Below are 17,562 nucleotides of genomic sequence, written 5' to 3'. Positions count from 1 at the left end.
GAGGCTGCAGTAAGCTATGATTGCACCCTCACATTCCACCCTGGGTGGCAGAGTGAGACCTTGTCTCAAAAAACAAACAAACAAACAAAAAACACCACACTGTACTCCATAAATATGTACAATTACTGTGTGTAAATTAAAGATAAAAATAACTAGCATTAGGTGAAGTGCACATCTGACTCAAGGATTGCATTATGTTTCTATATGATTCTAAGCACAAATTACTTCTTTAGCTTTTTTTTTTTTTGAGGCAGAGTCTCCCTCTGTTGCTCAGGCTGGAGTGCGGTGGTGCGATTTCACTGAAACATCTGCCTCCTGGGTTCAAGAGATTCTTCTGCCTCCGCCTCCCAAGTAGCTGAGACTACAGGTGTGTGCCACCACACGCTGCTAATTTTTGTATTTTTCTTAGAGATGGGGTTTCACCATATTGGCCAGGCTGGTCTCAAACTCCTGACCTCCTGATCTGCCTGTCTCAGCCTCCCAAAGTGCTGGGATTACAGGCATAAGCCACCACACCCAGCCTTCTTTAGTATTTTTAGAAACCATTCACTTGTGACTTCTTTTCCAATTTTAAACTAAAGATTCTCCACACAAACTAACTATTTGTAATAATGGCAGAGAAGCATTGTCCTTGCTAATGTGGGAAGAAGAAGTGAAAGCAATATCCAGAAGCATCATCTTCCTGTATAAAAGATAATCATTTGGCTCACAGATGACACAAATGGTAGCAATGTTGGGACAGCTTAACGATATTAAATCCAGTCATCTCAGCTATATTTTGTCTTTAGGAATAAGGAAATGAATTTCTTAATATTTCATCTCCAGCTGCCCTTAGGTTGTTACATTTGAGGAAAATATTCTTGCAAGTGAAATATTTAAGATTTTAAAATGTAAATGGAGTAGAAACTTAATGGTTTTAGAAACTGAATGCACAATAGGAAGAAAGAGATAAAATTATTTTATTGGTTCAAATCAACTGAAAAAAAATAGACATACAAATCACTTAGTTGTAATTTTAAAGAATTCCACAAACTAAACTTAAATTTAAGCACAAGCTTATCCTCACAGATTACTATTTTCTTGCTTACTGATTATTATTTGAATTAAGCAGTAGGAACTAAAATTTAAGTTTTTTAGTTTTATAGATTGATTTGAAGGCATGCTGTCTTGCTAATATGGAAATATATTTATTTCTTCAAAAATTATTATTTTCCTGGATTATGTTAGAAGCAGGGCTGTGTTCTTGAGGAAGGACAAGTTTTTTCTCTGACTCATCAAAATGAGGCTGTCACTGTTCTGCCCTTCACAGGTTGGGTTGGGCGGTTGTTGTGCTGAATGGGGACAGGGTTATCTCCTTCAACATTTGATAGAAGACTGCGGAATTGTGCCAGCTGGAAGGATAAAATATTTTAAAAATCAAAAGTTTTAAAGTTAGATGAAGTATTTTCTTTAGAGTATACTAATTCTCTGATATTTAGAAAACTGAGTTAGAAATTGTTATTATATCACTAATAGGAAGACAGAAAGACCCAAATCCTTTACATTCATTCCTTTGAACCAATCATTTTGTTTAAATTGTTAATGACTGGGTTAAAGTATCAACTTTTGTACCAACTATGTTGGGTGAGTTACTTATTAGCTTGGTACCTTAGTTTCTGTATATTACTTACTGCATTGTGTTGTTGTGAAGATTAGTTGGGTTAATACACACAAAGCCCTTAGAATGGTGCTTGACATATAGCATGTGCTCAATAAATGTCAGTTAGCAACAGGCTACTATGCTTGTCCTGTAAGTTTGTTATGAAATTTAGCTAACAAAACATATGTAAGGCACCTAATAAACGTATTGACCAATCAATGATACTTACTGTAATCACCACATAAACAACAGTTAATGAGATATTTTGTTGAATATTTAAAAGTTTAAGCTCCACAAAAATAACACAAATATTTTGCCAACTATCAAGGTATGCCAACTGAGAGCCACAATTCCTCAAAGTCTTATTGAAATGTCTAGTCACAGTTTTTCCTTTATTTGTGAAATGCTTAAGAAGATATTTAAGAAGGTTGGACTTTTCCTTATTAAGGAGGAAAGAATAGTGAGAGTTCTGAATCTCATTTTTTTTTCTCATAAAGGCGAAAAAAGTATTATAATTCATTTTTTGGATAGTTTAGTAGGCCTATGCTTCAAAATTAAGATTTTTAAGTTGGGAGGAAAAATGAACTCACAAAGCTAGTTGAAATAATAATCTCTCTCACTGATATTATCAATTAAAGTAGTATTCCTGCCACTCATAACCAGTTCCCATTCATTCGCCTTTGAAACTCTACCTGCTCTGAGCTGACACTGATGCTCTCCTTACAGATGATCCAGGTTACACTCTCATAAAGAGGAGGATGTGTTAGAGAGCCAAAGTAGGTCCAGAAATCCAGGGATGAAGGAAGAAGAGTAGACGGGTCAAAATTTGTGAATGGGGCTCGTTTGCCCTGGAAGAAAAGTATACATAATTACAGCATCATATAAAATGCTTATATGAATATATGTGACACACATACACACTCACACACATACTATATTATCTTGTTATACATTATTTAGAGATTTTAGTTAAGAGTCATTGACTTTTGTACTATTTAGTATTTCATGACTGATGTGTTTGTGGATACAAACAGTAATATCAACAGAAGAAAAAAGATGAAAAATGTGCTACATGTAAGTTTTTGATCATGACATTCTTCTTCATTTGGTTGCAGATAAGCCAAGTTTCAAAAAAGTATTTTACAATCTGTATCTTTAAACGATATTTGATTTCTAGTATAAAGCTTTTATTTTTTTCTCTGGGAATGATGCCAGATTCTATTTTAGTGGCAAAGATCTTTATTGACATACATATTGGTCATGTTTTAGTTTTATTCTATTTATTTACATCATTTTTTCTGATTAGTACTGGTGTATAGGAAATGTACTGATATTTATATGTGTATAGGAAATGTACTGATATTTGTATGCCAATCTTTTATGCATTCTATATTTTAGATGATTCTTTTGAAGTTTTCAGGTAGATGTTAATGATAATATCAGCACATAATTATAGTTTCCTTTTTGCTTTTTGAATACCTATCATAATATGTACTCTTTCATTATTTTGTTGCACTGTTTAGGACCCCTATTATAATTTTCAATTGTGATGGTCACAGCAGCACCTTGGTCTTGCCCCTGATTGAAATGAAGATGCTTCAGGTGTTCACTATGAAGTTAAATGTTGATACAAGTTTCTAGGTTAAGATTCTTCATCAAATTCAAGAAGTTTTCAGTTTTCTTTCATTTTATTTTCTCCTAAAGAAAGGGCATTAACTTTTATCAAATGGTTTTTAAGCATCTAACAAGTTGATCATGAGGTTTTCTTCATCTTTACTTTGTTAATATACTGCATTACATTAAGATTTTCTAATATTGAATCACTCTTGCATTTTGGGGATTAAACTCTACTAGTTCAGAAACTACTCTTTTAATACACTGTTGAATTTGATTTGTTATAATAGATTTTAGGATTTTCTTTAGCTATATTCCTAAGAAAGATTATCCTACTTTTTTGTTTTGTTTGTTTTTATAGATTTCATATCCAGTTTTGGTATCAGATTCCATTAAATTGATAGAAGTTTTCTATCTGTTTCTTCATCTAGGCAGTTTAGTTAACACTGGCATGTTTGTTCCTTAAAAGTTGAGTAACCCTTTTCTGTGAAATGGTCTGGGCCTAGTCTTGTCTTTTAATAGATACATTTTGAGTATTGTTTAAATTTATTTTTAGGTTCTCAGTCTATTTTGGTATTCTAACTCATTCTGAGTCAATTCCCTTACTTCATATTTTCTTGGGAAATTATCTATTTTATCTAAATTTTCAAATTTACTGGTATAATGTTATAAAAAGAATTTTGTCTCTTAAAATTTTCTTCTATATCTTTAGTTACAACCTATTTATTTTAAATGTATGGCTTTTTTTATCTTTATCCAACTTCCCCAAAATCTACCTTTTTCATTGTTCTTTCAAAGAATCAACTTTTCAATTTATTGATAAAAATTTTACCCTTTACTTATTTCTCTTATTTATTTGAGATGGAGTATAACTTGTCACCCAGGCTGGAGTGCAGTGGCATGATTTCGGCTCACTGTAACCTCTGCTTCCTGGGTTCAAGTGACTCTCCTGCCTCAGCCTCCTGAGTAGCTAGGACTACAGACATGAGCCACCATCCTCAGCTAATATTTTGTATTTTTAGCAGAGACAGGGTTGCACCATGTTGGCCAGGCTGGTCTTGAACTCCTGACCTCAAGCAATCCGCCTGCCTTGGCCTGCCAAAGTGTTGGGATTACAGGTATGAGCCACCACACCCAGCCATCATTTTTCTTTCTTATTTTATTCTTTTCTGCTTTTAGCTTCACTAATTATTTTCTTCTATTTTATTTTCATATATTATGTTTGATAACTCTTGAGTTGAGGGCTTATTTTTTTTTTACCATTCGTACCTTATAAGACACTCATTTAAGTTTAATCTTTTCTAGAATCAGCATAAATCAGATTTATTTTACACAAAAATATGACAGTTCTCCACATTGCAAAAAACGACAAATCTCTGATTTATGGCTTAACTACTTACCATTAAAACAGTAAAGCTAAGGTTGTGTATATAAAACAAACAATTTCTTTGAGTTGACAAATAGAAATTATGGTTATGAAAGATTGTATATCAATCGTATCTCAAAAGAATATCCTTTACTTTGAATTTTCATACTGCCAAAAAAATAGAGATATCTTTATCAAATGGAAAATCACAATTTAGTTAGATACAGTTTTTCAAGCAAATTTAAATGGCTATGTAATCCGTTTTCCTGCAAACCATATCCTGCTGAAATAAATAAACCATAACTATTAAAAACAAAAAACCCAAACAGTTCCCTGCATTCGAGACTTTCTCAGAGGCAGACAATATTGAAGTAGCACCTTAATTTTCAGTTGGTAGCTTTTGCTATGGCCTTCCTACTTGCCAGTTCCAATACTTTATTAAATAATTTCCATAGATCTAGAAATTCCTGTTCTGTGATTTAAACTACTTATTTAGTGTATTCACCTTGGTTTTAATTGCAGGGAGGGCATCAAGTACTTTCTGAAGCTTTGGGTTTGCTTCACCAACCTGGAGATTTAAAAAAAAAAAGTGGGAGATAAAGATTATTATCAGTGGAACACTGCTTAGCTGAGTTTTTAGTTTTTTTTGATTAACCACTGATGAGAGGTGAGGTATCTTCTCTCTGCTTTAGAAGGAGAAGTTTTTCAAGCTGTGTATCTTTGAGGACCTTCATACTTTATAAATGGTTTATAATATGTACCTACAGATAAAGTAGCAAACAAAAAGCTTGATTTAAGCTTAATTATTAGCAATATGTTCAAAGTTATGCAGGGCAAAATGTAGAAATTTAGCAAAACTGCGAGACAGAAACAATCTCTTACTTTTGATCTGTTAAATTAGTTAACATTACTACAGTATTTGGCATATTGTAAATGCTCAGTAAAGATTAAGTAGAAATGCTATAATTTCAAGAGTTACTTAGTTACCCAGGCATACCCAATTTAATAATAACTTTTTTGTAGAACTTTTAAGAAATTCTTCTATAGAAAATTTGAGCAACATTTGCCATTTAAAAAAATCAATGGAACGTTCTTTGCAAGAAAAAAATCTCTTAATATTTCTTTCCTAATGAGATATTAAATTGATAAATTTCTGTATCTATGATTTCAGGTTTTCTTATTAATATTTAATAATATTTCTTCACTGGTGAGATATTAAATCAATAAATTTCAGAATCTATAAGGTAGGACGTTTTGAGGAAATGGAATTTGGAAGAGCTGGAAAATAGAAATTCCTTTTTCTCTGTGAATACCTTTCTGTTTCACTTCCACCTGAAACTCATTTCTCTCTTTAAGAGGGAAAGCCAGAGATAAAACCAAGCAATAAAATTCTAGGCACTATTTGTTCACCTGTAGTCATTGAATGGGAACTTTCCAATAAGAAATTCTAAAATGTATGTTGTCTTAATTCCTCCTGTTTTTTTTATTTTTTATTTTTATTTTTTGAGTAGGAGTTTCGCTCTTGTTACCCAGGCTGGAGTGCAATGGTGCGATCTCGGCTCACCGCAACCTCCGCCTCCTGGGTTCGGGCAATTCTCCTGCCTCAGCCTCCTGAGTAGCTGGGATTACAGGCACATGCCACCATGCCCAGCTAATTTTTGTATTTTTAGTAGAGACGGGGTTTCACCATGTTGACCAGGATGGTCTCGATCTCTTGACCTTGTGATCCACCCGCCTCGGCCTCCCAAAGTACTGGGATTACAGGCTTGAGCCACCGTGCCCGGCAATTCCTCCTGTTTTGAGGTCTGATTGATAAGACAGTGGAAACAGAGCTGTGTAACTATCTGTAACTCACCTTCAACAAAACACCAATAATTGCCAAACCATCAGCCTTTGAGATAGCTTCAGCAATGCTGGAGTACTTTGCAGAATTCCAGTGAACTATGTGAAGCTAAAAATGATATTATAGTTAATTAATTATTTATACCAGTGTGAAGACAAAAGATAAATTATGAGTTAACCTGTTACCATGTGATGATGTATCTTGGCTTAGAGAGATAAAACTTAGGTGAACCTTTCTCCAATGGGCTAGAAGAGTTATGTTCTCACTCTTAGAAGGGTTATCTGTGTGCCAAGCAGAGACTGCAAAACCTGAAACTGGTAAGCAAAATTTCTTTTCCTACAATATTTTTATTTAATGTCCTTTAAAAGTACCTCTCTTTGTTATAAAAAGATCAGAAAATATGACTAACTAGATTTTGGGGGAAAAAATTGAAGTAATTTTCTCTCACATGAAGTATTTTATAGTAACTTTATGAGAAAGGGTTCCTGGAGTACCTGGCAGTCTTGGCCAAGAATAGATTCAGGCACATTAGTGTCCTTTCTAGACACCTCTCTAACAAATATCTTCAGTCTAATGTCTCCGTGAACTCTGGATTTGTACATCCAAGTATGCATATATGTGTTCTTGATATCTCTACATGGATGTCTCAGACTTAATATGGTCAAAATAGAAGTCTAGATTTCCTTCTTGCCAAACCTTCTTAATTTTACCTTCTTAGGATAAGGTTTTTTAAATTGCTCAATCAATAAGTACAATAATTGTCATTCATTTCTTACTTTCCTGACTGATCAACATTCACATCTTATGGATTATACCTCTCCATATGTTCACAACTTTGAGCCTTTGCATTAGCTTTTAATTTTCTCTGGGATTTCCTTCACCATGATCTCCCAATGGCAGACTTTCGTCTTGAATTAGGGTTGAACTCAAATGCCACTCCTTAAATAATTCTTTTCTAATTATCCAATATAAAGTAACCACCATAAACCAAAACAATTCTATCCATATCACTTACTTAATCCCTCTTCTTCCTATTTCCCTCTCTCCCTCCCTTCCTTCCTCTCTTCAACTCTTCCTTCCTTTCAGGGTAATTATCTCTCACTTACTAAATTACATTACCTCACCAGAATATTTGACTCCATCCACTGTGTGTTCTGAACCATACTCGTTTTTACTGCCCCAGTGAAAATGGAACTGGTGGAGCCTATAGCTGTCGGGGAGAGGACCACCTTTCAGCACTGGAAAAATAAAGGGAACCTATTGTTAGCCTTATGCTCTACAAGCTCTAGCTTATCTTTGCATTTAAGAGAAACCAATACGAAACTGTGTTGAGTAGAAGTGAAAACAAACATTAGAACATTAGTACCTTTCATCTTGGTTCCCCTCCTGCATCCATGAGGATGACAGTCATATGTATGGTGCACCCCTGACTATGGCATTGATGAGCTATTCCATGACTTATATACATTTCCCAGCACATAAGCTGCAATTTTACCTATTTCTAACTCCTAGAAGCCATATTGCAAGGCGGGTGAATTATATCATTATGGTCTCCTTTAATTTGCAAGTTTATTCCTTCATTCTTTCAACAAAGACAGTGTGCATCAAAAATCTTTAGTAGTTTATTTTGAGTAATAGCCATTCTTCACCTACTCTATTGATGAAGACACAAACAACAGTGTATCTTGACAGCTTTGATGAGAATCCCTGGCCAGGGACCAAGAGAGAGTAGCAGTAGAGCAGTGGGCCACTTTGAAAACTTTGTCTGGAGAACCGATCTAGTGATAATATTAGTTAAATTCACATAATACCAGACCTAATCTAATATTAATAATGGATATAGCCCCAAGTGCCTGAAATTTAGGCCTCAGAAACTCATAAACAAGTTTAGCATTTTAAATCAGTAGAACTGTTTTATGGAGTTGTCATTTAATAAAGTATTCAATAAACCTTCATGAAAAGCTAATTCTGTAGCAAAATTTGTCCCAGATTCTGGAATATTAGGATAATCCAGTCACTGCTTTGTTTCCCTTTTTTCTTTTTTGAGATGGAGCCTTGCTGTGTTGCCCAGGCTGGAGCTCAGTGGCATGATCTCAGCTCACTGCAACTTACAACTCCTGGGTTGAAGCAATTCTTCTACCTCAGCCTCCTGAGTAGCTGTGATTAAAGGCACACACCACAATGCCCAGATAATTTTTGTGTGTTTTTAGTAGAGATGGGGTTTCACCATGTTAACCAGGCTGGTCTTGAACTCCTGCCTCAAGCAATCCATCCTCCTCGGCCTCCTAAAGTGCTGGGATTACAGGCATGAGCCACCGCAGCCGGCATTTGTTTCTCTTTTCTACTGTGCTCATTCATCCTCATCCCAATTAAAAATATTTGTCATATTTATAATGACTGTTTTACTGGACCTTTCTGGATAAATACTGTTTATTCAGGGAGAGTAAACTAACCATGCGGATACTAGAATGGCAAGAAGAGATGTGATGGTGACGTTGAAAGGAAAGACTGAAAATACAGAGCTGGGAGTTCCAAAAATTGTCTTTATCACCTGGGCATTTTTCAGAAGTCCAAGATGCCTCAGTAGACTATAGCAATGGTACAAACAAGCTCAAAAGACTTAGGATGGGTGTCATGTTTGTTAAGCACTACTTAAAAATTTTTCCCCAGTAGACTTTAAGGAAAAGAATATCAGAAGGGTCTTTCAGCTCACCTGATTGGTTATCGTTGTCTTCAAAATTTACATGGAAGGAATGTCCCACATTGATAATTTCTTTGGCTGTGGCTGGGTTGTAGGAGACACTAAGAGGTTTCAGAGAAGAGTCATGTTTGGCTTCGCTGGTTTTAATATCAATTGGGGACTGGTTATTTCCATTAGCAATGGGGTACAGCTTGCCCCATTGTTCAGGACCTACCAGGACACACACATGTATAAAATCAATAGTTTATCAAATGCTTGATTCCAAGTTTTAGGAGTATAGTCACCTGTTTGCTTATTAGATTGGGGTTTATTTAAGTGTATTAAATGATATTCTGTTAAGATTAATAGAAATTCTGCTTTTGAAAATGTCCCTTTTCTTTTCTTTTCTCTCTCTCTTTTTTTTTTTTGACAGTCTTGCTGTGTCACCCAGGCTGGGGTGCAGTGGTGCACTCTTGGCTCACTGCAATGTCTGCCTCCCCGGCTCAAGCAATTCTCATGCCTCAATTCCTGAGTAGCTGGCATTACAGGCACATCCTATCATGCCTGGCCAATTTTCTTGTATTTTTAGTAGAGGTGGGGTTTCATCATGTTAGCCAGGCTGGTTTTGAATTCCTGACCTCAAGTGATCCACACACCTTGGCCTCCCACTGAACCTGGCCTTTCTTTTTTCTATATTATACTATAAAATAGTGTATTTGTCAGTACCACTAATATAGATATATACTTATAATCTACAGGATCAGGATATACTTATTTTGCTATTAGAAATAGATTTCTAATACAAGAATATGTCATTTTATTGCCCTTCACTTTATTGTACTTTGCAAATACTGCATTATTTTTACAAACTGAAGATTTATAGCAACCTCGCATCAAGCAAGCTTATTAGAGGCATATTTTCAACAGCATGCGTTTACTTCACATCTCTGTGTCACATTTTGGTAATTCTCTCAATATTTTAAACTTTTAAATTCTTCATATATCTATCATGGTGACCTTTGATGTTATTATTGTGATAGTGTTGTGGTACCATAAACCATGTCCATGTAAGATGATGAACTTCATCTGTAAATGTTGCGTGTGTTTTAACTACTTTACTGACTGACTGCTCCCCATCTTTCTCCCTCTCTATAAGTCTCCCTATTCCCTGAGACAACAATATTACAATTAGGCTGATTAATTACCCTGCAATGATCTGTAAGTGTTCCAGTGAAAGTTAAGAATCGCATGTTTCGCACTTTAAATCGAAAGTTAGAAATGATTAAGTTTAGTGAGGAAGGCATGTCAAAAGTTGAGACCAGCCAAAAACTAGAACTCTTTTGCCAGTTAGCCAAGCTGTGAATACAAAATAAAAATTCTTGAATAAAATAAAAGGTGCGACACCAGGGCACACACAAATGATAAGAAAGCAGAGCAGCAATATAGCTGATATGGAGAAAGTTTGAGTCGTCTGGATAGAAGATCAAAGTAACAAACACATTCCCTTAAGCCAAATCCTAGTAAGAGCAAGGGTGTAGCTCTCTTTAATTCTGTGAAGGCTGAGAGAGGCAAAGAAGCTACAGAAGAAAAACTGGAAGCTAGCCGAGGTTGGTTCATGAGATTTAAAGAAAGATGCCATCTCCATAACATGAAAGTGCAAGGTGAAGTGGCAAGTGCTGACGCAGAAGCTGCAGACAGTTCTACTGAAGATCTAGCTAAGACAACTGATTAAGGTGACCACACTAAACAACAGATTTTCAGAGTGGGCAAAACAGCCTCCTATTGGAAAAAAAGACAGCATCTAGTACTTTCACAGCTAGAGAGGAGAAGTCAATGCATGGTTTCAAAGTTTTAAAAAACAGCCTGACTCTTTTGTTAGGGTCAAGTGCAACTGTTGACTTTAATATGAAGCCAAAACTCATTTAGCATCCTGAAAATCCTAGGACCCTTAAGAATTATACTTACACTACTCTATCTGTGCTCTATGAAAGGAACAACAAAGCCTGGATGACAGCACATCTGTTTACAGCCTGGTTTACTGAATATTTTGAAGCTCACTGTTGAGCTCTACTCCTCAGTTTAAAAAAAAATTTATTTCAAAATATTACTGCTCATTGACAATGCACATGGTCACCCAGGAGCGCTGATGGAAATGTACAAAAAGATTAATGTTAGGTTCATGCCTTCTAACACAGCATCTATTCTTCAGTCCATGGATCAAGGAGTTATTTCAACTTTCAAATCTTACTTAATACATTATTTTGTAAGGCCATAGTTCCCATAAGTAATAATTCTTTATGATGGGTCTGGGTAAAGGAAATTGAAGTTGTCTGGAAATAACTCACCATTCTGCATAAAGGTTCGTAATTCATGGGAGAAGGTCAAGTTATCAACATTAACAGGAGTTTGGAAGAAGTTGATTCCAAAGTCATGGATGACTTCAGCAACCACCACCTTAATCAATCAGCAGTCATCCACATTGAGTCAAGATCCTCCACCATCATAAAGATTAATACTTGCTGAAGGCTCAAATGATCACTAGCATATTTTAGCAATAAAGTAATTTTAATTAAGGTATGTAGATTTTTTAGAGATAATGCTATTGCACACTTAATAGACAACAGCATAGTATAAACGTAACTTTTAAATGCCCTGGAAAACTCCAAATTTTATGTGACTTGCTTTCCTGTAGTATTTGCTTTATGATAGGAATCTGAAGCTGAACCTGCAGTATCTCTGAGATATGCAACAGCCATGCCCCAAAAGACAAGCTAAGAATACATCCAAAGATATTATAATTATTTAAAGCAGGTACTTCAAACAATTAAACTATGGCTGTACAGTTATTTTAAATGCTTAATATATCTTCTGTTGGAAATAAGAATAAGCTATCATTTAATTTGATACAATATTTATATTATATCATATAAACAGAAGAACTCTTACCATTTTTGCCATCATATCCCCAGTCTGTACTTGCCATTATCTTCTACTGAGTTTTCTTTCTGAAAACAGAAATAATACCTGGAATCACTAACTGCAAATGTGCGTGCAGGAGATGCTTTACTTATATCCCTGCTTGGGCATTTTTATGGAAACTTATTTACCCTTCATAGCCCATTATTTCATCATCTCTGCTTATCAGGAAGTACACATATCTAAGAAAAAGGTGTTGTAAAAAATTCTACAAGGGCCATGTTAGTTACAATTGCTTTATTTTCTTATACTGTAAAAGAGAATTATAAAATCCTAGATTTTATAAAGCCAAGTCCTGTTTTGCTCATGTTAATAGAAGATATGGCTTAATGTTATAATATGTAATTCTTTAGATTTCCTAAATGAAAAAATACTTTGTACATTTAAAATTTCCAGTTCTACTCTTGTTAGGTATTTAAGAAATACAAGCGAAAGCAATTTATTAAGAGAATAATTTGTGTGTTTCCAGACTGATCTGAACTAGTATCATAATGTTAATTTAAAATCAGATAAAATTACTAATCATTTAATAATATTATTTATAATGGTACAGTCTATAGATATACAGGGTAAGAATACAGTCCATTTTGGAGCAATATTGAAATTCACAAATGGAGAAGATTTTATTAATGTTAAAGTTAAATATAGCTTAATTCTTTTATATATCAAATAGGTCTACTAGAATAAAAGCCTTCTTTTGTAATAGTTCTATACAATTTATAAACTCCTTCTTTATTATTTTATTTCAGCATCACACATGCACACAAATCCTATGTAATAAGAATTATGAGATATGTTGAGGTACTTTGCCATAACTAGCAAGAACCCAAGACTTCAGCCTCCTAATCCAGTTGCCTTCTTCACTATACCTCCACCAAATGCCACACTAAATCTCCTTCTATGCTCACAATACTCTTAAGTGCAAGTTAAGCCTGGACCAAGATGAGAACTGATGCCCACTGAGTGATGAGAAGGTACACAGGACTTTTCAGGAAGGCAAAGAAAACTGATTAGGATGTGCCAGACTCTGGCCAGTTCTACATGTTCAAGGCTCTAAACATGCTCAAAGAAAAGATAAGCAGAAACGTAAGCTTTGATAGTGATGCTTTTTTCATGCCATAATAGTCATTCCTCCTTTCACACTGGAGGATTTGTCTGAGCTGCTGCAACCCCTGAAAAAAGAGAGGGATCGGGAGCAATTTTCACTAAGGCTGACTGGAGACACACTGTTTGCTCCTTTGCAGTTAATGATGGTGCATTGCCTCATACGCAGAGTGGGTTGTGGTCGTGAACATCCACAGAGTGGGAAGAGGCCCAAGCTCCCATTCTATGGCTTTAGTAGGCATAAGAAAATGTTGTTTAAAGGGAACTCTTTTTTTCGAAGTACTGTTTGTTTAAGGCCCATAGGAATCAACTGCCGTGCTAAAAACTTTACGTGTATTAACTTATTTAATTCTTATTATAACAAAATTGGGTATTAAAATCTGTGTTTTAGGCTGATGCAGAAGGATCTCTTGAGCCCAGGAATTCCAAACCAGCCTTGGCAACATAGTGATGCCCTGTTTCTGGGAAAAAAATAAAAGTGTTTTACATTAAAAAAAATTGAGGCTTACTGTGGTGGAGACACCTCCTCAGGGTTACAAAGCTTGCATGTGGCTGCTTATATCCCATAAGCCTAGGGTTTAAACCTAGATCTGTCTAATTCCAAAGCTAATATATTTTCTTCACCTTCCACTGTCAACAATTGTCCACTGACCTCTAATTGATTCTATTTTCTGGAGGATTTGATTAGGTGATGTGGCTTGGTCTGGCTCAAGATGACTGAGTCAGGCTTCATCCTTGGGCTTACTTCACTCCAGAAGCATATAGAGTGACAGGAGCAGGCTACCCTTTGCCAGATAATTTGCCTCCTAATATTGTATGCTTTATAAAAAGTAACTTTAAATTGAACTACTCTGTTAATCAACAAATTTGATAAACAGCAACCCCCTTTCATTACATGATTATGTGATGATTCATCACATGAATATTTTAACATTCATATGGAACGGTAATTCATTTAAAGGTTTAGGTGTAGAGTAAATCTGGTGCCTAACTATTATCACCATTTATTTTATTATGTACCCAGGGTGGGTTAGTGTACTGCCTCAGGCAGAAAATTATATAAAGGATATAAAGTTTAATGAGGCTTTATAAGTGCAAACACCCTTTATACCATTTACTTTTATCCTTCTTTTTCTGCTTACAAACTTTCCTTCTCTCAGCTGAATGTCTATGCTAAATCCAAGATGTTTAACTTTGTATTCACTTCACTTTCACCAACAGCCTCCTCCCAGTATACTTTTCTGGGAATGATCTTTGAGCTACTTTTGCCTACCAAGAAAAAGTTCAATCTACTCAGCCTCTTCTCTTCTAAACTAAAAGTTTATTTTCTAAGGCCGTCAAATGTGTCAGCACATGTTGAAGGCTTTTTGATTTTTCTGATAATTTATATGTACTTGAAATTGATTCATGAGCAACTAGGCTAATGAAAAATCTACTTTTTAAGAAAGGTAATGCAAAAGTTCAGAAATAATTTTTTATAGAGAATTGCTTAATTATTAACAAGTATCAGAAGTGCTATACAATTTATTATTAGTGTTAAGGAGAATTATTTCACACTGTATCCACGCTAGGGGGTGTCAGTATAGGTGGGAAAAAGTCACAGTTTATTGAATGATTTCCGTCTGTTAGGTTCTTTAAAATAACTATCTAATTCAGATCTCACAGCTGACCTAGAGGTTAGGTTAGAATCTACACTTTACAAGAAAAAGTATAACTGAGGCTCAGAAAATCCAAGAAGAACCAGAATTTGAATTCATTCCGGGCTACCTCCAGAGCCCATGAGTGCGTCCTCTTTTCTATTATACTGTATTTATAAGGTTGTCTGTAGATAAACATTTACTTCAGATTTATATAATAGGACTGGGCGCAGTGCCTCACACCTCTAATCCCAGCACTTTGGCAGGCCAAGGTGACTGGTTCACCTGAGATCAGGAGATCGAGACCAGCCTGGCCAACTTGGCAAAACTCTCTGTCTCTACTAAAAATAAAAAAAATAAAAAAAATAAAAAAAAATTAGCCAGGCATGGTGGTGTACTCCTGCAATCCTAGCTACTTGGGAGGCTAAGGCAGGAAAATCACTTGAACACAGGAGGCAGAGCTGCAGTGAGCCAAGATCGGGCTACTGCTCTCTAGCCTGGGTAACAGAGTGAGACTACATCTCAAAATACATATATATATAATAGATTGAGTAACACCAATTAATTTCACTGAAAGATTTTAGTACCCTAAAATGTCTTTCAAGAAAGCATTTTTTCAGTGTCTTAAGTATATCTTTAAGTCAGTTTTAAATCATATTTAAGAGCCTTAGTATTTCTTATTTTAACTTTTGTTCTTTTTCCTTTGAGATTTTCCTCTAATTTTAATTTTAATATTTTAAAATTAAAGACATGAACTCTTCTGGAAGCAAATAAATTCTGGTGAGTTTCTAATTTGAATTTGTACTTAGAAAATAACTCTCTGGTGGCCAGACGTGGTGGCTCAAGCCTGTAATCCCAGCACTTTGGGAGGCTGAGGCGGGTGGATCACGAGGTCAAGAGATCGAGACCATCCTGGTCAACATGGTGAAACCCCGTCTCTACTAAAAATACAAAAAATTAGCTGGGCATGGTGGCGCGTGCCTGTAGTCCCAGCTACTCAGGAGGCTGAAACAGGAGAATTGCCTGAACCCAGGAGGCGGAGGTTGCAGTGAGCCGAGATCGCACCATTGCACTCCAGCCTGGGTAACAAGAGCGAAACTCCATCTCAAAAAAAAGAAAGAAAAGAACTCTCTGGCATAAAAGGAGCAGAAAGTAAAGAAGAGTGCCATCCGTGCCTAGTTATGGATGAGATCTGCTAAATGCCACTGAAAGGAAAAATTCACAACTTGGCAGTACCAAATTCCAAAAAGCCATAGCTGTTCTACAATGCTTATTATCCACAACAATAACGGGCTTTCCTGGGATTCATATATTGCCTAAAATGAGAAAATACATATTGTGAAAATGTGTCATTTTGACTATTAAATTTGGCATGACTCTCACATTGCTTCCTAAATTCCCTGCCCCTCCAGAAATGGTATCACTTGGGGTGGCAAGATAAATCTTATTTCCAGTGGAGAAGCGGGTCATGGAAAATGGTGATATTAGCTTGGACATTTCTGCATTGAGACAACTAGAAATTCTGATTTATCAACTTAAATGGCAGGATGGGTTATCCGGATTTCACAGCTATCATTTCCTCTCAGTTGTAACACTTGTAACTTCTCATCACTTGTAACAAAGATGTGTTGGTAATTTTATTCCTTCCAGCGTCTGTATTTGTCTCCATCCAGACTGAGCTTCTTCCCATTTTAGCATCTTTGTGCTTGCTGTCCTGCTGTCTGGATTGCTCTGTTCACAGACCTTTGCATAGTCTCAGATATCTCTTGCTTAGATATGACTTTCCTGAACTCCAAATTCACATATCCTCCTTTTCCCAGTCACTCCATTACATTATTCTATCTTATTTCTTTCATAGCATTTGTTGCATCTTGAAATTATTTTGCTTGTATTATGAAATTAATTTATTTGTTTACTTGCTCAATGTCTATAACCATCTCTAAAATGGCATCTCTATGATATGATAAGACCTTGATCAAGTTTTTCACCACCATGTTCTCTTCACCTATAACATGCCTGGAAAAAAGTAGTGCTCAATAGACACTTGTAGGGAGAATAATGAAATGGCCATTTTAAATTTCAACTATTGTATATTTTTAAAGATGGAAAAGAGCAGAATGTTTAGCAGGGACTATACTTACCAAATGCACTGATGTGAACTCAGGTTGTGTGGTACATTGATATTCGGGCATGTGAATGAGCTTTGCTATAGGTAGACTCATGCTTGTTTTTGGATTAAGGAAAAAGCCTTTCCTCTCTCGGTTCTATTAATGGGAGGAATGAAGTGACCCGTCTGTGTCTGTCAGTCGTTACTGGGAGAATGAGAACACTGATCTTTCTAAGTGTCAAGTTTTTTGACACTTTGTAATTGTAAAAATCTAACTCTTCAAATATAGTTTGAACATTTGACATATAAATTTCAAAATCCATAACTCTTATGGCTTTTATTGCTGTAACTTAAGAAAAGTTTCAACCTTTTATTTCCTGTCTTGGAACAATTTATTTTTAATGCAGTTGTTAAATCTGCTAATGAATGTTTCTTATTAACAACCAAGTCAACTCTGCATATGTAGTTCTTTTAATACACAGCATAGAGACATTCACAATGTCTTACAATTTCATGCTTTTGAAAATATTAAATTTTAAGTTTATCTCGTTGACTGTCATGCTTATTGAAATTACTGGTTAGAAAGACACTGTCTA

The 17,562-nt window shown here is 35.4% G+C and overlaps 1 protein-coding gene across 1 annotated transcript in view; it reads right to left on the bottom strand.

The window, feature by feature from the left end:
• Nucleotides 1-942: 942 nt before the first annotated feature.
• CA1 (carbonic anhydrase 1) overlaps nt 943-17,562 on the bottom strand; it is a 48,507-nt gene continuing 31,887 nt past the window's right edge. The window contains exons 2-8 of the mRNA XM_074386912.1: nt 12,089-12,147; nt 9,176-9,373; nt 7,582-7,700; nt 6,475-6,570; nt 5,125-5,187; nt 2,332-2,487; nt 943-1,391 (exon numbers count right to left, since the gene is read on the bottom strand). Of these exons, the coding sequence (XP_074243013.1) occupies nt 1,275-1,391; nt 2,332-2,487; nt 5,125-5,187; nt 6,475-6,570; nt 7,582-7,700; nt 9,176-9,373; nt 12,089-12,125 (786 nt within the window). The 5' untranslated portion in view covers nt 12,126-12,147 and the 3' untranslated portion in view covers nt 943-1,274. The remainder of the gene's footprint in view (nt 1,392-2,331; nt 2,488-5,124; nt 5,188-6,474; nt 6,571-7,581; nt 7,701-9,175; nt 9,374-12,088; nt 12,148-17,562) is intronic.

Source organism: Saimiri boliviensis, chromosome 15, assembly GCF_048565385.1.
Source record: "Saimiri boliviensis isolate mSaiBol1 chromosome 15, mSaiBol1.pri, whole genome shotgun sequence".
NCBI lineage: Eukaryota > Metazoa > Chordata > Mammalia > Primates > Cebidae > Saimiri > Saimiri boliviensis.
Note: the sequence above shows the minus strand (reverse complement) of the source record. Positions and strands in the feature narration are given on the sequence as shown.